The sequence below is a fragment of the Suncus etruscus genome, chromosome 1 (assembly GCF_024139225.1).
Source record: "Suncus etruscus isolate mSunEtr1 chromosome 1, mSunEtr1.pri.cur, whole genome shotgun sequence".
Taxonomy (NCBI): domain Eukaryota; kingdom Metazoa; phylum Chordata; class Mammalia; order Eulipotyphla; family Soricidae; genus Suncus; species Suncus etruscus.
Genome location: NC_064848.1, coordinates 113,971,360 through 113,990,996, shown reverse-complemented (window position 1 = coordinate 113,990,996; position 19,637 = coordinate 113,971,360). Strand labels below are relative to the sequence as shown.

Genomic DNA, 19,637 nt, shown 5'->3' with positions numbered 1-19,637 from the left:
TGCACTAGCCTAGGACAGACCATGGTTCGATCTCCTGGCATCCTATATGGTCCCCCAAGCCAGGAGCGACTTCTGAGCGCATAGCCAGGAGTAACCCCTGAGCGTCACCGGGTGTGGCCCCAAAACAAAAACAAACAAACAAAAAAAGAATTTCTGATTGAGCAAGATTGTCAATTAGATGGTACTGGAGAGGGATTCTCTCATCTTGATTTTCTCTAGTGTTGCAATTCCTCCTCTGCCTGCTTTCTTGAACTTTAATCCTGATATCAGTTCACCTTTAGGAGGCAAAACTAAAAAAGGAAATGTGCACAGTGGGGCTGCTGCTCATGAGAAGGGAGACCACCTTTTGTGCTTGTGCAAGGAGGTGCTAAGAAGTTTACTCCTGACTCTTCTACACTCAAGGATCACTCCTCAAGGGCTCAGAGGACTATGGACTGCTGGGGATCAAACCCAGGTTGACTGAGTGCAAGGCACCCTATCCACTGTACTATTGGCTTCGGCCCCCAATAAGAGTTGTTTACAGCTTACAGGCTTGATTTATTTTGGGAGAGGGGGTGAAGTATTTTTTAAATTGAGACTTTAAAATGTTTTATTCATTAATATTTTCATGCATTCATTTTCCTATCAAAAAAATCTTTTTTTGGTTTTCTCTTTTTTAGTTTGGGGGCCCATACCTGGAACCAGGTTACTCCTGGTTCTACACAGGAATCATTCTTGGAGGGCTCAGGGGACCATATGGGATGCCAGAGACTGAACCTGGGTATGCAGCTGCAAGGCAAGCACCTTACTTACTGTACTATTGAATTGGCCCCATTTATTGAAATAAGTTTAAAGAGAGATGTATTCTCTTGAAGAAGTATTCAAACTTGAAAACTCATCACATGCTTTCATTGTTGTCCTGCCAAATGTAGGGAAAGTCGTCAGTGTTGGCCTTATAAAATCTCCTCTTTATTTTATTTGTTTATTGATTGATTTGTTGGTTTTTGGGCCACACCTGGTGACACTTGGGTTACTCCTGGCTCTGCGCTCAAAAATCGCTCCTGGCTCCTGGGACCATATGGGAACCTTGGTCTGTCCTAGGTCAGCCACGTGCCTACCGCTGCTCTACCACTTCGGCCCCCAAATCTCCTCTTTAATATGCCTCGCACTAGTTTCTTTTCTCATCCACCCTGACCCCTTCTTTGTGTGGTTTAAGTATTTTGTTGCAAAACACTAGAAGCTATAGCTAGCTAAAGAATTAAGCTCAATCACCCTAAGGCAGTTGGGGAAATCTTAGACTGAGCAAGAATTCAGAGATCCTGCTGAGAAAGAGGCCCTGTGAAGTCGCCCAAGCCTTCTTTGTTGCAGTTGCAGAGAATCTTGTACCCTGTGGCAGCTGAAATTCTCAGGATTCCAGGGCTCTAGAGCAATGTTTCTCAGTGTCCTCTTGATTCTGACCCCTCCTGACCAGTTTCCTTCCTGTGTGCGGCGGTGGTGGGTGAGGGTGGGGTGGTGGTGGGAGTGAGGGCATCTTGCTAGGTGGCTCTGTGACCCTCCTACTTACAGAGTTTTTTTTTTTTTTTTTTTTTTTTTTTTTAACCTGTGCCAGTCCCTTGTCCCCTTACCCGAGGAAGAGGGTTATATAGTGCCCTTGGTGGAGAAATTTTTGCCCTGAATTGTTCTAGAATTCTGGAACTCTGTTTTTTTTTTTTTTTTTTTTTTTGACCTAGACTGTACTACAGTAGTGAGAGCATCTGGAGCCAGCTTTCTTCCTTCAGAGACACTTTCATAAAAGGCACTTAAGTACTGGCCAGGTTTCCTTGAATGACAATCACCCACCATGTAGCTGCCTGTAGAGCTCCACCCTGGCCCCAAATTAGGTACTCCCTATCTTATCCTACATAGGGAAGAACATCTGTTACCATCTACCCTCCTCCTCCTTCTCCTCCTCTTCTTCCTCCCCGCTCCTCTTCCTTTTTTTCTTCTTTTTTCCCTTCCTCCCTCTTCCCTTCCCCCTCCTCCTCCACCACTCAGGGGTTACGCCTGGCTCGCTCCTGGAAGACACGGGGGACAATATGGGATGCCAGGATTCGAACCACCTCAAGTCCTGTATCAGCTGAGTGCAAGGCAAACTCCCTACTACTGTACTATCTCTCTGGCTCCCCCACCTTCTTCCTCTTACAGGAACTACCTCTTTTATTTTATTTTTTAATTTTTTTTTTTATTTTTGGGTCACACCCGGCATGCTCAGGGGTTACTCCTGGCTCTATGCTCAGAAATCGCCCCTGGTAGGCATGGGGGACCATATGGGATACCGGGATTTGAACCACTGTCCTTCTGCATGGAAGGCAAACGCCTTACCTCCATGCTATCTTGCCGGCCCCAGGAACTGCCTCTTTATCCTGCTCTGGCCTTGTACCATGGTCCTCAGTGGTGGGTGTGGCAGTTCCCAGTTTCAGGAAGAAATGTGCTTTTGGCAGTTAGATGGAGTTTCAATTCAGGCTGCCTCACTTGGACATAATTAGAAGTAATATTCATTTTATAATAAGTGAATGATCTTATAGAATTCTGTTATGAATGCTTTTCATTTTTATGTTTTTGGGTTATGCCCAGCTGTGGTCTACTCAGGATGTTTACTTCCAGCTCTGTTTGGGGAACCATATGGGATTCTTTCGATTGAACTCAGGCCAGATGCCTTTTAATTTGATGTAGTCCTGTTTGTTAATTTATTTTGTTGTTTTCAACATGGTCAGTTTCCTAGAGAGTTCTGTGGCTTTTTAAATTTAGGTTATGGATTTTGCTCTAATCATGAGTTTTTAATTCTGTTTGAGTTTACTTTTGTGAATTTGTGAGTTTACTTTTGTGTGAGGTACAGTTCTCATATCTTTTTATTTTGCATATCTTAGCTTTTCTTCTGTGACAATTAATGATTGTTCCAAAGTTTGTATTAACCCATGTTTCATCATATTTTTATTTGGTTGATAATGAGTTTTTGTCTTAAAAATTTTTAAGTTAAGAAAAGTTGATAGGGGGCCGGGTGGTGGCGCTGGAGGTAAGGTGCCTGCCTTGCCTGCGCTAGCCTAGGACGGACCGCGGTTCGATCCCCCGGCGTCCCATATGGTCCCCCAAGAAGCCAGGAGCAACTTCTGAGCGCATAGCCAGGAGTAACCCCTGAGCGTCACAGGGTGTGGCCCAAAAACCAAAAAAAAAAAAAAAAAAGAAAAGTTGATAGGACATTCATTTGAACTACTTGAAAGTAGTTATATATTATCTATAGTCTTTGTTAATTATTGTTTATAAGTTATCTATGAAATATAGCCACATTTCTGTTATGTCCGTGGAAGAAATTTTAAAATTGTAGAAATTAACCCTCTGTAAGTAGCAAATAGAAGGCTTCTCTTAATTATGGATACATTATTGTTTGTGTTACATCTGCCAGTTCTTGGAGGCCATTTCTGTCTCTGGGCATCATTCCCTGTTGTGTGTGGAGTATTACACAGTGCTGAAGGTTGGATTTGGCACTTGCCAAAGTATACTCTTTAGCCCTTTGAAATATCATTGTGCCCTAGGGACATTTATATTACTTTATATCACTTACATTTATTTCACTTATAGTTCATAATATTAGGATGTAAGAAAAAGTGAAACTGGGGCCGGGTAGGTGGCGCTGGAGGTAAGGTGTCTGCCTTGCAAGCGCTAGCCAAGGAAGGACCGCGGTTCGATCCCCCGGCGTCCCATATGGTCCCCCCAAGCCAGGGGCGATTTCTGAGCACATAGCCAGGAGTAACCCCTGAGCGTCAAACGGGTGTGGCCCAAAAACCAAAAAAAAAAAAAAAAGAAAAAGTGAAACTCTTAATTGAAAATTGTGCCTGCAGAAATAAATATACCCTGATTAAATAATAATGTTTTCCTCCAGCCTATAAGATGTTTTTTATGTTTTCTTGAAGTTGTCAATAATAGATGGAGTAATGCTAAACTGCATTTCTTCTTAGCCTGACCTTTTATTTTTTTGCCTATTAAAAATCTATCAAGTATGTCAGTAATTCAGTATTTCCTTCTAAGTAAGCAGGATTTTTTCCCCTTCTATTTCAGGCCGGAGCCTCAGCAGAAAGCTCCCTTAGTGCCGCCGCCACCACCGCCGCCTCCACCACCGCCTCTGCCAGACCCTACACCCCCAGAACCAGAGGAGGAGATCCTGGGATCTGATGATGAGGAGCAGGAGGACCCCGCAGACTATTGCAAAGGTGATGTGCAAACCCTACATATTGGGCAGCCCTACAATTTGCTGTGCAAGTTGGACAGATGGATAAGGGAAGTTCATGGCACAGTCTGTTTTATTCATGTTAGATTCTTGATTTCATAATTTAAAATACTAAAATAAGTTAGCTTAAAAATAAAATGAGGAAATGTTAGTGATATTAGAAGGAAAATTGTCAGTATAGACAGAAAAAGTATATGTTACGTATGTACTCTCACTTTAGAGAAAGGTATAATAAGCAGAAATATAATTTGCAAGAACACATATGCGTGGCATTTGTCTACATTTTCTGGCAGCTAAGTTTAACTGGCATTCACTCTTCTGTATGGCATTGATTTCTGTGGTATAGTTGAAAACAATTTTTTCCTATTTAAGAAAGTGGCAGAAATTCTTTCCTGTCACTAAACTCAATAAAAGATAGTCTTCCATCTCTGTTTTTAGTTATTATCTCACGGAAAACAAGCTACTCTTGGTGCTAAGTAAGACCGAGACTATATAGGACTATATAGTTTAAAACCCATAAAGAGCAAGCAGGTTGTATAATGAGTAGTGAAAAGGGCATTTTCCATACTGCATACCTAGTATAGATTAAACTAAGATTATCTGAGAAAGCAAGTTTTAAGTTGCTGGACTCTGTCCAACTCTGTTACTTATTATCTCATTTGGGCTTCAGTTCCTTCTACAGAAAATCATCACAGTTTGGAATTTTTAACTTGACAACACTTGATGAGATGGAAAATGTAAATTAGAATATTTGGTATCCGAATAGGTAATAGAAGATGGACATAGTTGAAGAAAAAGTCTTAGGTTATCTTTCCTTTTATGTAGCGGATATAGGCCATTTTTCGGCCAAGTAAATAAATGCACATAGGAAGAGAAATTTGTTGATCTGTGAAAATTTAAAAATGATCTTGATTAACCAGATTCTCCTATAGTTATAAGTATATAAGTATACATAGAATTAAAATAGGCTTGTGAATCTTTAAAAATTGTATGGTTAGTGCTTATGACTACAGAGGGTGATCATATTGTATTAAAAATAACATTAAAAAAAGTTTTTTTGGGGCTGGAGAGATAGTACAGTGGTAGCACGTCTGCCTTGCACGCAGCCGATTCAGACATTCGATTGAGACATCGAAGCCCAGCATACCATATGGTTCCCCCATTCCTGCCAGGGCGATTTCTGAGTGCAGAACCTGAGCACCGCTGGGTGTGACCCCAAAACAAACAAACAAAAAAAGGTTTATCATTCTCCCTCTTTTTTTTTGTTTTTGGGTCACACCCGGCAGTGGTCTGGGGTTATTCCTGGCTCTATGCTCAGAAATCGCTCCTGGCAGGCTTGGAGGACCATATGGGATGCTGAGATTCAAATCACCGTCCTTCTGCCTGCAAGGCAAACACCTTACCTCCATGCTATTTCTCCTGCCCCTCATTCTCCCTCTTGATAATGCATTTCTTGGTTTGGAAATGAAGTTGTTTGAACAGGAGGTGAGAACTATTGTCTTTTAAATTTTTTGCTCAGTGGCTTTTTTAGACTTGTCTATTTGAACTGTTGTCTTTGGTACCATATTTTCTCTCTCTCTCCCTCTCTCTCCCTCTCTCTCACTCTCTCTCTCACTCTCTCTCTCACTCTCTCACTCTCTCTCTTTCTCTCTCTCTCTCTCCCCCCTCCCTTCCTCCCTCCCTCCCTCCCTCCCTCCCTCCCTCCCTCCCCCTCTCCCTCTCCCTCCCTCCCCAGAAATCCTCCCTGGCAGGCTTGGGGGACCCTATGGGATGCCGGAATCAAACCCAGGTTTGCCCTGGGTTGGCTGCATGCCAAATGCCCTACTGCTGTGCTATCTGACCCCGGTGCCATATTCTACGATGTTTCATCATGCTACGTTGAGAAGTGTTCTGTTAGCTGCCTCTCCAATCTGTTGACCAAGAGAGCTGGTCAGTATTTATGGTCTGTAGTAGCATAGTGGATAACCATTCACCTTAAAATAATTGGACTGAAAGGAGGCTATAACTGCCTAGGTAAGGTTCAATATACATTTTGAAGGTGAGAAATCTTTCTTTTTAAACAAACACAGTCCATGGGGCCAGAGAGATAGCATGGAGATAAGGTGTTTGCCTTGCATGCAGAAGGACTGTGGTTCGAATCCCAGCGATTTCTGAGCGTAGAGCCAGGCATAACCCTTGAGCGCTGCTGGGTGTGATCCAAAAACCAAAAACAAACTAACAAACAGTCCTATCAATTCTAACTTTGGTCACTTTTGTGTTCCTGTACTTAGCATTACATGTGACAGATACATTACTTTGTGAATTTCATGCTCTAGTGCACAATATTTTGTCTAAGAAAATTCCTTGAGTCCATGGGATTTAGAATGTTTGGGAGCAGTACTTGTACACAACATACATTTAGAATACATAACTTCCCCTCCTAGAATTACTTTTGCTTGTTAACCAACACTTGAGTGTAGCTTTTTGTTGTTGTTGTTGTTGTTGTTGTTGTTGTTGTTGTTTGGGTTTTGGACCATACCAGGTGACTCTTGGGTTATTCCTGGCTATGTGCTCAGAAATTGCTCCTGGCTTGGCGGACATATAGGATGCTGGGATTCAAACCACTGTCCGTCCAGGATCGATTGTGTGCAAGACAAATGCCCTACCTCTCTGCTATCGCTCCAGCCCCTACACTTGAGTGTATCTTACCTGCAATCCAGTGCATTTTCCTCTTTGAAACTAACATAAATGTATTACTACCATTATTTTCTATTACTCACTATTGTCTTTTAATGAAACTAATCTTATATTTTCAAATAACATCTTGTATTTTTGCCTTTTGTAAAATAATATTTTCTTTTTTTGTGTGTGTGGTTTTTGGGTCACATCCGGCAGTGCTCAGTGGTTATTCCTGGCTCCAGGCTCAGAAATTGCTCTTGGCAGGCATGGGGGACCATATGGGACGCTGGGATTCAAACCGATGACCTCCTGCATGAAAGGCAAACACCTTACCTCCATGCTATCTCTTCAGCCCCGTAAAATAATATTTTAACAGCAATAATTAATAAAATACATTAAAAGTTTTTGGTGCTATATTTTGGCTAGATTGGCTTTGGGCTTATTTACATTTCTCTGCTGAGGGGTTCAGTCTTGGGGCTTGGGAGATCATTTGGCCAAGGATCAAAGCCAAGTGGCTGCATGTAAGGCAATAGCCCAATCTCTGTATTATTTTTCTGGTTCTAAAAATGTTTTAAAATAAATGGAACACGGGGCTGGAGTGAGAGGGCCTATGCCTTGCACATGGCTGACCCAGGACGGCTCTGGTTTACTCCTCAGCAAGCCATATGGTCCCCCAAGCCAGGAGCGATTTCTGTGTGCATAGCCAGGAGTAACCACTGAGTGTCACTGGGTGTGGCCCAAATCCCCCTCCTCCCCAAATATATGGAACAGCTCCTTAAGTCTTCTAGTTCATGGCTGACTATTTTGAAGAATGTGGACTAGGTTTGTTTGAGAAATGTTCTCTGAGAAGTGTTCCTTCAATTGCATTAGATATTGTATTTTATTTTGATTTAGTCTCGATAGTTTACAGAGGTCACTTATTTAAGATGTTGTGTAGCAGGATGGAAAGATAGTTTTGCAGGTAAGATACTTCCTTTGCATGCAGCTAAAGCATGATGAGTCCCTGGCACCCATCCTACATAGTTCCCTAATTTCACCAGAAACAGTTCTTGAGCAATAGCAGGTGTGACCCCCCCCCAATATCCTAAAAAAGAAAAAAAAAATAGTCACCAATTTATCCTCCTTTTTTCTTTAGCATTTAGTATTTTGTTGAGAATTACTTGGAAAAATAGGAGCTGGAGCAATATATTGTATAATGGGTAGGGTACTTGCCTTGCATACAGCTGACTGGGGTTTGATCTCCAACATCCCATACATAGTGTCCCCTGAGCTCCACCAAGAATAATTCTTGAGTGCAGAACCAGGAGTAACTCCTGAGCACTGTTGAGTGTGGCCCAGGAAGATAAACCCCCAACTCCCAATATGTAGATAAATATATTTTTTCCTTATTTCTTTCTCTTTACTCCCATCTGTTTTTCCGATCCATCTTTGAGGGACTCTTTTATGGAGGTAGTTCTTTTGAAATATCCTTGTCATTCTTTAATAACTTTTAAGTACAGTTAGATGTATTAGATTCATCTTGTTTTTCCAGTCTTATTTATCTTTTAGGGTCCAGACCTGAAATCAGCATTTTGCATTGGAGTCCTGGTTCCTTTCAGAGAATAGTATTTAGAAAGCACAATTTGACACCAATTGTACTTACTATTATTGCATCACTGCTTTGGAATCTCAACATAGAGCTCTATACACAATTACTTTGTATTTAATGTACTTCCATATATATATTTTTTGTTTTGTTTTGTTTTGTTTTGTTTTGTTTTGTTTTTGGGTCACACCCAGTGACGCTCAGAGGTTACTCCTGGCTATGCGCTCAGAAGTCACTCCTGGCTTGGGGGACCATATGGGATGCTGGGGGATCGAACCGCGGTCCGTCCAAGGCTAGGGCAGGCAAGGCAGGCATCTTACCTCTAGCACCACCGTGCCGGCCCCCATATTTTCATTTTTTACATTTGTATAGATTAATATTAAAGAGTTTAATACTATTTCTATTTCCACTGAAATAGCAGGAGTTTCTGTTTGGGGTTTTTTTTTTTTTTTGGGGGGGGGGGTCACAACAGCAGCGTTCAAGGGTTACTCTTGGCTCTGTGCTCAGAAATCACTCCTGGCAGGCTCAGGACCATATAGGATGCCGGGATTATTTTTTTCTTTTCTTCTTTTTGGGTCACTCTCAGGGGTGATTCTCAGGGGTTACTTTTAGCTATGTGTTCAGAAATCGCTCCTGGCTAGAGGACCATATGGGATGCCAGGGGATTGAACCGAGAACTGTCCTAGATTGGCCACATACAAGAAAACTCCCTATTGCTGTGCTCCAGCCCCTCTGTTTAGTTTTTTGACTCTAATGAATTAATCACTCTTAGTTTTCTTGACTTTGGTGGGTCACCACTCTGAAACCTTGAGCCTCTCTTCCTCAACCTGCTGCTCAGATAACCCTTATTTCTTGACCCTGCTACCTAATAGCTGTGGATGAATTCTTTGAGACTGAAAGGGGAGGGTAGCTTTCCTAGTCCAGGAATGTTTTCCAATGTTCAATGAGGTGACTTGTTTGTCTTCTTTCATTTTTCTTTGACTTTGTTCCCAAAGAACCACTGCCCTGCCAGCCTCTTCAATACTGCACAGTAAAACAGAACACCCTTATCATCAGCTACAGAATGCACCACAGTTCCTCCCTTTGAAAAAGAAATATTTTACTTAAACCTTTTTTACTTAATCTTCTCTTCAGACATTTTGTCCTTGTTCAAAACTTGTAAAATCTCTGACATTAATGAAAAGGTTGACTAGAAACTATTTAAAGTTTGAATATTGTTAAAGTATTGTTCATTGCTCCTTTCTGCTTTTGGTCATTGTCTTTAGAGTGGAAGTGATGGTTTCCTATTTATTTTATATTTTGTTTTGTTTTGTGGTAACACTCAAAGTACTCTGAGTTTACTCTTTTTGTCCAGGGATTATTACTAGATTAACTTGGGACCACATGGGGTGCTAGGGACTTATTTGTTCTGCTGTGTACAAAACAAGTACTCTACCCACTATACTCTTTCTCCAGCCACATTCTTTTGAAGAAGTCAGATTGCCATCATCATTCTTAAATCTCCAACTCTATCCAGGAGCATTATAAACTTCGGTGTCAGGACAGTGAAGTCATCAGCTCATATGGTAGTTCTTGTTATAAACTTTAGGTAGATCTCTATACTATTTTCTTTCTTTCTCTCTTGTATCACAATTTACCAGAGTGTTTATAATACAGTCATTTTATGCATTAAATGTTCAAACACCAGTCTTACCACCAGTGTGACCTTACTTCACTGGTGTCCCCAATCTTCTGCCCACCACCATAGCCTGCCTTCATGCAATGACTAAAAATTTAACTCATATTTCTTACACAAAGGCAAGTGGAATTTTCAAAATTTAGGTCAGTAGAGATTTAGGTCAATTTGAAATGATTGTTTTATGTCTCCATGTTGTTACTAAAGTCAGTGTCTAAATTTTTTTTTTTTTTTTTGATTTTGTGTCACACCCAGAAGCACTCAGGAATTACTCCTGGCTCTGTGCTCAGAAGTCACTCCTGGCAGGCTCGGGGGAACATATGGGATGCCGGGATTCAAACCAGTCTGTCCTGAGTTGGCTGCGTGTAAGCCTTACCGCTATGCTATCGCTCCAGCCACTCTAAATATTTCTTAGGCCAAGGTCGGTGCTTGTGGAGCCCTCTGTTACTGTTTCGGCTCATTGAGATTGGTTAATTACTATGTGACTTTCCCTTCAAATTTCCTGTGATACTACTGGGTGGACAATACTATAATATAATCAAGGTGCCTTTGGCTCTGCAGTCCAGGAAGTATTAACTTTGAAACAAAGTAGGTGGCTTGGAAGCTTGATGTCCTTAAGTTGTGGAGCCAGGCCCTTTCTGTTGGCATATGTTGTGGGTGGTGTTGGATTGCTGTAGTTCATAAAGAAAAGTAGAATCTGTCGTACTCCCAAAACCTTTCTGAAAAGGCCACAAAGGTATCAGTCAGGATTGGACTATCTGGGAAGTATTGGAGCCTTCACACTGTTTTCATAGAAGCTGAACCAGATGACATTTCTATCAAAAATGAACTCAGTTCCCTTTTTTTTTTTTTTTTTTTTGGTTTTTGGGCCACCCCAGTGTTGCTCAGGGGTTACTCCTGGCTGTCTGCTCAGAAATAGCTCCTGGCAGGCACGGGGGACCATATGGGACACTGGGATTCGAACCAACCACCTTTGGTCCTGGATCGGCTGCTTGCAAGGCAAACGCAATTGTACTATCTCTCCGGGCCCTCAGTTCCCTTTTTTAATGGAATATAATCCTAATATTTCCCTTATTAATATATCTCCACAAGCACTATTTTTTCTTGGAGCTTTTGATAGAGGCTATTCTCAGTGGTGTGACATAACTCACTATGGTTTTGTTGGATTTGATTTGCATTTTCATGACAATAAATGATAATGAGTACTTTTTCATATGCTTTTTGGCCATTTCTGTATCTTTTTTTGGATAATGTCCACTCATGTCCTCTTCCTCATTATTGGGTGTAGTTGTTTTTTGTTGAGTTTTGTGAAGTCTTTATTAGCTTGGCTATTAGACCTTATTTCAAATGTCTATATGGTGAGCAAATTTTTTCCCTTAAGTATTTTACCTACTAGTTTCTGTCAGGTGCAGAAACTTGATTTAAATATTTAAATATGGGGCCGGAGAGAGAGCATGGAGGTAAGGCGTTTGCCTTTCATCCAGGTCGATGGTTCAAATCCCGGCATCCCATATAGTCCCTTGAGCCTGCTAGGAGCGACTTCTGAGCATAGAGCCAGGAGTAACCCCTGAGCGCTGCCGGGTGTGATCCAACACCCCCCCCCAAGTTAAATATAAATTATTTTTGGTGGGCTGTACCAAGCTGTCCACAGAACTCATTCCTCGCGCCATTCTCAATGATAATTTCCAGTGGTGTTCAGGGACCATCTACTGGTAATAGGGATTGAACCAAAGATAGTCAAGTATCAGGTAAGCACCCTACCTACTGTATTATTTCTCTGTCCTTTAAGCAGCGCTCCATAGTTCCCAGGATCACTCCTGGAGAAAATCATTCCTGATAGGCCAATGGTATAGACTCAGGATTTGATGCTGTTGAGGCCCTGTGGTACTTGGGGAAACAAAACAGAGTTGTTTCTGAATCCTATGCTATCTCCCCTGGCAGTCTTGGTGAAAGATTATTAAAAAATAAGTTTTCTTTTTTTACACTTTTCTTTTTTTGTTCTGCAGCAAGTGATGATCCAAGATCAGTTTGCACACTTGGTGGTGGTAGTTACCTGGTGCTACATTACTTATTTTTTGATTGTACTAGTGAGAGGTTGCACTCCTGGTGGTAGTAGTAGCAATGCATGCATATATATATATATATATATATAATATTATTTTAATATTATATATAACATAAACAATACATATATATATAATCACTGTGACTTACTGAATTACAGTTACCCATTATTAAGTTTTAGGCATATGATATTCCAACATTAATCCCTTCTCTAGTGTCCAATTTCCTTCTGCCTGCCTCTAAGAACAGTCACTTTCCCCCCTACCATTTCTCATCATATTCTCTTCCGTAACTTATCACCCACCCCCTACCCAGTGGCAAGCTTCATACTGAAGACCAGTTTTCTTATGCTTCATTTAATTTTTCCCTTATGAAGTTCCTTTATATCCCACACATCAGAGATCACTTTCCCAGTGATGTGTAGGAATATAGTTGATTCTACTATCAGCTGGGTTCGCAGACACCCCAACACTTACCTGGCCTCAAAAGCCATGTTTCTGCTTGCCCAGCCAAGCGTCATGATAGATCAGCTCTCACTGCTTTACACTGGTGACTTCAGTTTTTTTTTTTTTTTTTTTTTTGGTTTTTCGGGCCACACCCGTTTGATGCTCAGGGGTTACTCCTGGCTCAGAAATTGCTCCTGGCTTGGGATGACCATATGGGACGCCGGGGGTGGGGGGGGTGGGGGGGGGTGGTGTCGAACCGCAGTCGCTATCTTTTCTTGGTTAGCGCTTGCAAGGCAGACACCTTACCTCTAGCGCCACCTCGCCGGCCCCGACTTCAGTTCTTTTTATGGGAGTTTCTCATCTCAGGACTTTCCACTCAAGGACAACTAGCTTAGTAGGAAAAAGACAAAAGGTAGGGGAAAGCCACAGTCACATTTCTTGGAATGTTAATTCAAGTTGGAGCCTGCACACTTTGATGTCATTTAAGGCTATTTTAACAACTAGATGAAGTGTTTATCAAATGAGATTGGGCGAGTTCAGGGTGATGTGGCTGTAGATAGATGAACTGTTTATCAAGTGATGATTAATCTTTTTCTTTTTGAGCATTTGGCAGTGATAATTTATCTTCATACAGATTATTGACACCTTTTACTTTTTAGACTATGCTAATGAATTTGATTGTATCTGGAGTGAATTTAGGAGAAAATCCTAAACCCTAGTCTGGTGCTTCAGTAATATATAATATTCTTCTGTATGGGGTGGATAATAGAAAGTCACCTGTAATTTATTTTTTGGGGAGGCCACACCCAGTGATGCTTAGGGGGTTACTCCCGGCTATCTGCTCAGAAATAGCTCCTGGCAGGCACAGGGGACCATATGGGATGCCGGGATTCGAACCAACCACCTTAGGTCCTGGATTGGCTGCTTGCAAGGCAAACGCTGCTGTGTTATCTCTTCGGCCCCTCTCCTTCAGTCTTCATCAGATAATAAAGTATTATTTGATCTCAGTGACACAATAAATGCAGGAAGTCTACAGTGGATTTCAAATAGATTTAACATTTAACATTTCAATTTCCCTCAAATCTAGAGTTTGTTTTGTAATATTTGAGATCTCTTTGTCTTCATTATGAATTTGGAAAAGGGCTTAGGGTCCATATATTGAGGACAGTGAATTTGTGTGCCTTCTGCAAATCAGTTAGCTTTCTCTTAATCTCTCTGTTCAGAGATTGTTACCTACTTATTAGCTCTGTCATAGAGTCTTCTCACGAGCACATCTTTGGAATGAGCAACAAACTGATTAAATATTAGATTCTTGGACTGTAGAGAGTACAGGTGATGAAGTGCTTTGCACCTAGTTGATTCTCATTCTGTTTTTGGGATCCTGAGCACTAACAGGGTATTCACCAAAACAAACAATGAACATAGCGTCTTTGTTTTGTTTTGGGACCACATCCAGAGGTACCATAGATTACTGTTGTTACAGTGCTTGGAATAAGATCTTGAATTCCCTTGGGCCGGGTGGTGGCGCTGGAGGTAAGGTGCCTGCCTTGCCTGCGCTAGCCTAGGACGGACCGCGGTTCGATCCCCCGGCGTCCCATATGGTCCCCCAAGAAGCCAGGAGCAACTTCTGAGCGCATAGCCAGGAGTAACCCCTGAGCGTCACAGGGTGTGGCCCAAAAACCAAAAACCAAAAACCAAAAAAAAAAAAAAAAAAAAAATCTTGAATTCCCCACAGACAAAGCAAGGCATGTCTTTAGCTCCCTGACAACTCATTTTACTTTATTTAAAAACCATATTGACTTAGTTGATAATAATACATTGTTTCCAATTAAGTGGGAGTGAAATGATTTTACAAAGAAAAAGAAAAGAAAGAAGAAAGGAAATAAAGTATATCAGGAAGAAAATCTATCTTGCATGAGGTTATTAATTTATTCTCACAAGGTTTAGTAAGCTCTTGTTACTACTTAATTGTTCTGTTACCTCTTTTGTTTCTGAACATTAGGTGACTCCAGATACACCTCGGCATCTAAATCGGTGTTTTCCTATTGGATTGGCAGTCTTAGAATAACAGGAGTGTGGTGCAGCCACAAATGTGGCTCCATTGTCCAAGAATTGTAAGCTGTATTGCTGAGACTGTGGCTTTTGTCCTTTTGTTGTCTATTTTGGCTTCAGGGCTTCCAGAAATATGAGAAGACAGAAAGCAGGTACCAACTGTCACTCTAAAAAGTCCTGGTGATAGCAGCCCAAATATTAGCATGACTCAGTTTGGTCAGATTGGTGTGTCTGCGAGTGGTAAAGTTGAGCCATAGGCAAAGTGGTAATTGTGGGTGATTCGTGCAGCAGGCATTACTTCATTAGGATGGAGACCTGGCCTGTCCTCTCCTCCCGAGGTTGCCAGCTTTCATGGCTGGAGTACCCATAATTTTCCATGATTTGATTTAGATCTCCTTTGAGAACAGAGTGAGTCTGTAGAGCCTGCTTGCAGTGAAGGCGACTGCTGATACTCTTTATCATGGAAATTGTCAAATATTGAAGGAATAGTATACTTACTTTGAATTTCTCCATTACCTTTATTTATGAGTGTCCTTTTGGATACTTTTGAAGAATTACTAATATTTTCATTTTATTTGCTTTAGGAGATATATGTTTTTTTTTTTTTTTTTTTGGTTTTTGGGCCACACCCGGCGTTGCTCAGGGGTTACTCCTGGCTGTCTGCTCAGAAATAGCTCCTGGCAGGCACGGGGGACCATATGGGACACCGGGATTCGAACCAACCACCTTTGGTCCTGCATCTGCTGCTTGCAAAGCAAACACCGCTGTGCTATCTCTCCGGGCCCAGGAGATATATGTTTAATACAAATGCGGTTCCTTTTAAAATACTTTTTGTGGGGGCCAGAGAGAGAACATAGAGATAGGGCGTTTGCCTTGCATGCAGAAGGACAGTGGTTTGAATTCCGCATCCTATATGGTCCCCCAAGCCTGCCAGGAGCTATTTCTGAGCATAGAGCCAAGAGTAACTCCTGAGCGCTGCTGGGTGTGACCCAAAAAAAAAAAACCAAACAAAAAAAAAAAAAACCAAACAAAAAAAAAAACCAAACAAAAAAAAACCAAACTTTTTTTTTTTTTTTAAGGAGCTGGAGAGATAGCACAGTGGAAGTGCATTTGTCTTGTTTGCAGCTGACCCAGGCCAGACTTGAGTTCAATTCCCCGCATCCCAGATGGTCCCCGTAGCCCACCTGGAGTAACTCGAGTGCCGCTGGTGTGGCCCAAAAACCACCACCCTCCCAAAAAAAGGAAAGAAAAATTATTTTTTGTATTTTAATCTTGTATTGTTCTTGAAACCACATGGTTATAATAATCTTCATTTTCTTTCTTGTGATATGCCAAATGATTGCTCCTTCACCATCACCTCAAAGTTCAAGATCTCGAAGAGTCATTTCTTTTTTTTTTTTTTTTTTTTTTTTTTTTTGGTTTTTGGGTCACACACGGCACTGCTCAGGGGTTATTCCTGGCTCCATGCTCAGAAATTGCTCCTGGCAGGCACGGGGGACTATATGGGACGCCGGGATTCGAACTGATGACCTCCTGCATGAAAGGCAAATGCCTTACCTCCATGCTATCTCTCCGGCCCCATCGAAGAGTCATTTCTACACTGTTTCTTTCTTCTTGCAGCCAATCAATCTCAATTCTTTGTTCAACATTCAATGGGTTGCTGTCATTAGGTTAGGTATTAACCTTCCTATGAGTTTTGATCTGTTTTTGAAGTGAAAATCGTAAAATTTACCTTACTGCTGTGCCATTGCTCTGGCCTCAAATCTTTATTATATGTGGTCTTAACTGTCTTAAGATAAGATAGATTTGGGGCCAGAGAGATAGCACAGTGGAAGGGCGTTTGCCTTGGATGCAGAAGGACAGTGGTTCGAATCCTGGCATTCCATATGGTCCCCCGAGCCTGCTAGAGGTGATTTCTGAATACAGAGCCAGGAATAACCCCTAAATTCTGCCACTGTGACTCAAAAACCAAAAATCAAAAAAAAAAAAAAAAGATGATGATGATGATGATAAGATAGGCTTTGTCTGCCCTTGCTTTGTTCATAGTTTTTATCATGATGTTGAAAGTTTTATGTTAAATCTTTTCAAGTTTTTTTAAATCCTTTTATTGTTATGGAGGTTTTGCCTGCATGCACTCTACGGACCCTGGTTCCATCCCTAGCATCAAATATGGTGTCCCAAGCCTTCCAGTACTGACCTGGAGCACTGCCACATTGTAGCCCAAGGCCAAAATAAAATAAAAGAGAATAAAAGTAAAACTTTTAAGAGACAAATATGTATACTATTTTGAACCTTAAATAACCTAAGTAATTGAGCATGTATCAACCAGTTGTGGCTATGCTTGAAAAGTAGCCCTTTCTGTGCTCTGCTAGGGGATTTCATGTCCTGTTTTAATACCTGTTGGTAAAAACAGCCAAAGGACGGCTCCGTGTGCTGTCTGGGGCTTTAGTCAGTATTCTTTGTATTTTAATTCCTTGCCAGTGCCTATGTTGTTCTTGTCTGATCCTAGCAATGAATACCAACCCCTGATAGCAGCATTAATGGTAATTACATCCTCTGAACAGAGGATGAAAAGTGGTCAGAGCTGATTCTTCAGTCAATTTCTGGAAATTAGATAATTAGAATATGTGGAATTATAAAATATTAGAATAAGCATTTAGTACTTTTATTCATATGCTAAAATTTTCTGATCCTCCTATTGACTTGCCTTTTTTTTTTAGGCACTGTATTCATAGGGAGTCTGTGGTCTCCTGAGAGAGCTAGACTACAGTAGTTATTTCCTTTGCTCAACTTTCAAACTCCCATTGAGAAAAGATACTGCTGCTCTTAAGCTGTCATTATACTGGGAATAGTACTTTTCTATTTTTGCTCACACATACACACAGACCGATTGAGAATTCAGTCTGAAACATACAATAGTGACACAAGTTTCTTTATACTTAATTAAATGTTAGTGATAATGTGCAATTAATTGTAAATAGCTTTTAATTAAACTATCAAGTGTTTTCTGTGCACTGAGATGTGGAAATAGTCTTTAGTTGTTAAAAATATAGTGTGTTTCTCACTGGTGGACAGAATATAGACTTTGTAATAAGATGCAGTTTGCAGTCCTTAGTTTAGTATCTCTGAGACTGAGCTCACTTCAGCAGAGTAGAAATAACTCCCATCTACTTTGCTAATGCTGGTTGTAGGAAATTAAGAAACATCACTGTTTCTTTGAAAACATTTTTAAAAATTTAATTAGGTTACTTGGTTATAGGAGCATTATTACACCAATGATCTGTTAAATGGCTGTCTCTCTATCCATCTATCTATCTATCTATCTATCTATCTATCTATCTATCTATCTATCTATCTATCTATCTATCTATCTATCTATCTATCTATCTCTCTCTCTCTCTCTCTCTCTCTCCCTCCATCCATCCATCCATCCATCCATCCATCCATCCATCCATCCATCCATCCACCCACCCACCCACCCACCCACCCCACCCATCCATCCAAAATATATAAAGTATGGGGCCTGGAGAGATAGCACAGCGTTTGCCTTGCAAGCAGCCAATCCAGGACCAAAGGTGGTTGGTTCGAATCCCGGTGTCCTATATGGTGCCCCGTGCCTGCTAGGAACTATTTCTGAGCAGACAGCCAGGAGTGATCCCTGAGCCTTCCGGAGTGTGGCTCAACACCCCCCACACACACCATATTCATGGTCATGTTTATCGCAACAGTGTTTTCAAAGTCAAGGTCTATAAACACTGAGTACTTTTGGACAGTTCAGTAATCATGGGGCCAGATAGAAAGCACACTGGGTAGGGCACTTGCCTTCCATTCCCTTATCCTGAATTTGATCCTCACTGCATATGGTGCTCTGAGCACATTCAAGTGTGGTGTGACTCATACACAGTTGACATGGATTTGATCCCTGGTGTCTCATGTGGTTCCTTGAACATGCCTGGAGTAATTTCTACACAGATCCAGGAATAACCCTTGAACTCCACTAGGTGTGTCCTCCCCTTAAAAAAAAAAAAAGGCAAAAAGAACATGTAAAATCTATGCATCACTAATTAGCAGGGAAGATGCAAATCAAAGCAACAAGAGATACCACAGAGACTGGCACACACAAAAAGAACAAGAACTACCAGTGCATTTATGGAAGCAGAAAGAAATGGAGTCATTCATGGATGTAGAATGTTATGTCCCTTTTAGAAAACAATTTGGACATTCCTAAAAGATCTTGGGGAATTGAGCTTGTATTTGACCCAACAACGCCACTTGGAGTCAACCCTGAAAGCCCAAAAACAAATTTCAGAAAAGAAACTTGGCACTCCATTGTTCCTTATAGCACTCTTCATAGTAGCCCAAATCTGGAAACAACCAATGGTCTAAGAATAGATGATTTGATAAAGAAACTCTAGGTTATCTATACAATGGCATATGACTTGGCCATAAAAAGAAGATAAAATCATGCATTATCATGCTATGTGAAGAATATCAAGTTGATTGAAGTTAGTCAGAGGGAGAGAGAGAGTGATCTTAAATTCAGCATATGAAGAAAATAAAGTTAGAATAACGACTGCCTGGAGCTGGAGAGATAGCATGGAGGTAAGTCATTTGCCTTTCATGCAGAAGGTGATTGGTTTGAATCCTGGCATCTCAGATGGTCCCCTGAGCCTGCCAGGAGCAATTTCTGAGCATAGAGTCAGGAGAAACCCCTGAGCGCTGCCGGGTGTGACCCAAAAACCAAAAGAAAGAAAGGAAGGAAGGAAGGAAGGGAGGGAGGGAGGGAGGGAGGGAGGGAGGGAGGGAGGAAGGAAAGGGAGGGAAGGGAAGGGAGGGAAGGAAGGAAGGAAGGAAGGAAGGAAGGAAGAAAAGGAAGGAAGGAAGGAAGGAAGGAAGGAAGGAAGGAAGGAAGGAAGG

At 41.3% G+C, this 19,637-nt stretch overlaps 2 protein-coding genes across 2 annotated transcripts in view; one reads left to right on the top strand and one right to left on the bottom strand.

Annotated features, from left to right (window-relative positions):
* SRPK2 (SRSF protein kinase 2) overlaps positions 1 to 19,637 on the top strand; it is a 175,496-nt gene that overhangs the window by 83,872 nt on the left and 71,987 nt on the right. Inside the window, 1 exon segment of the mRNA XM_049783866.1 lies at positions 4,072 to 4,223. Within this exon segment, the coding sequence (XP_049639823.1) occupies positions 4,072 to 4,223 (152 nt within the window).
* Positions 1,554 to 19,637, bottom strand: part of LOC126022747 (small nuclear ribonucleoprotein E) — a 417,272-nt gene continuing 399,188 nt past the window's right edge. Inside the window, exon 2 of the transcript XR_007500276.1 lies at positions 1,554 to 1,579. The gene's annotated coding sequence lies outside the window, so the exon portion shown is untranslated. The remainder of the gene's footprint in view (positions 1,580 to 19,637) is intronic.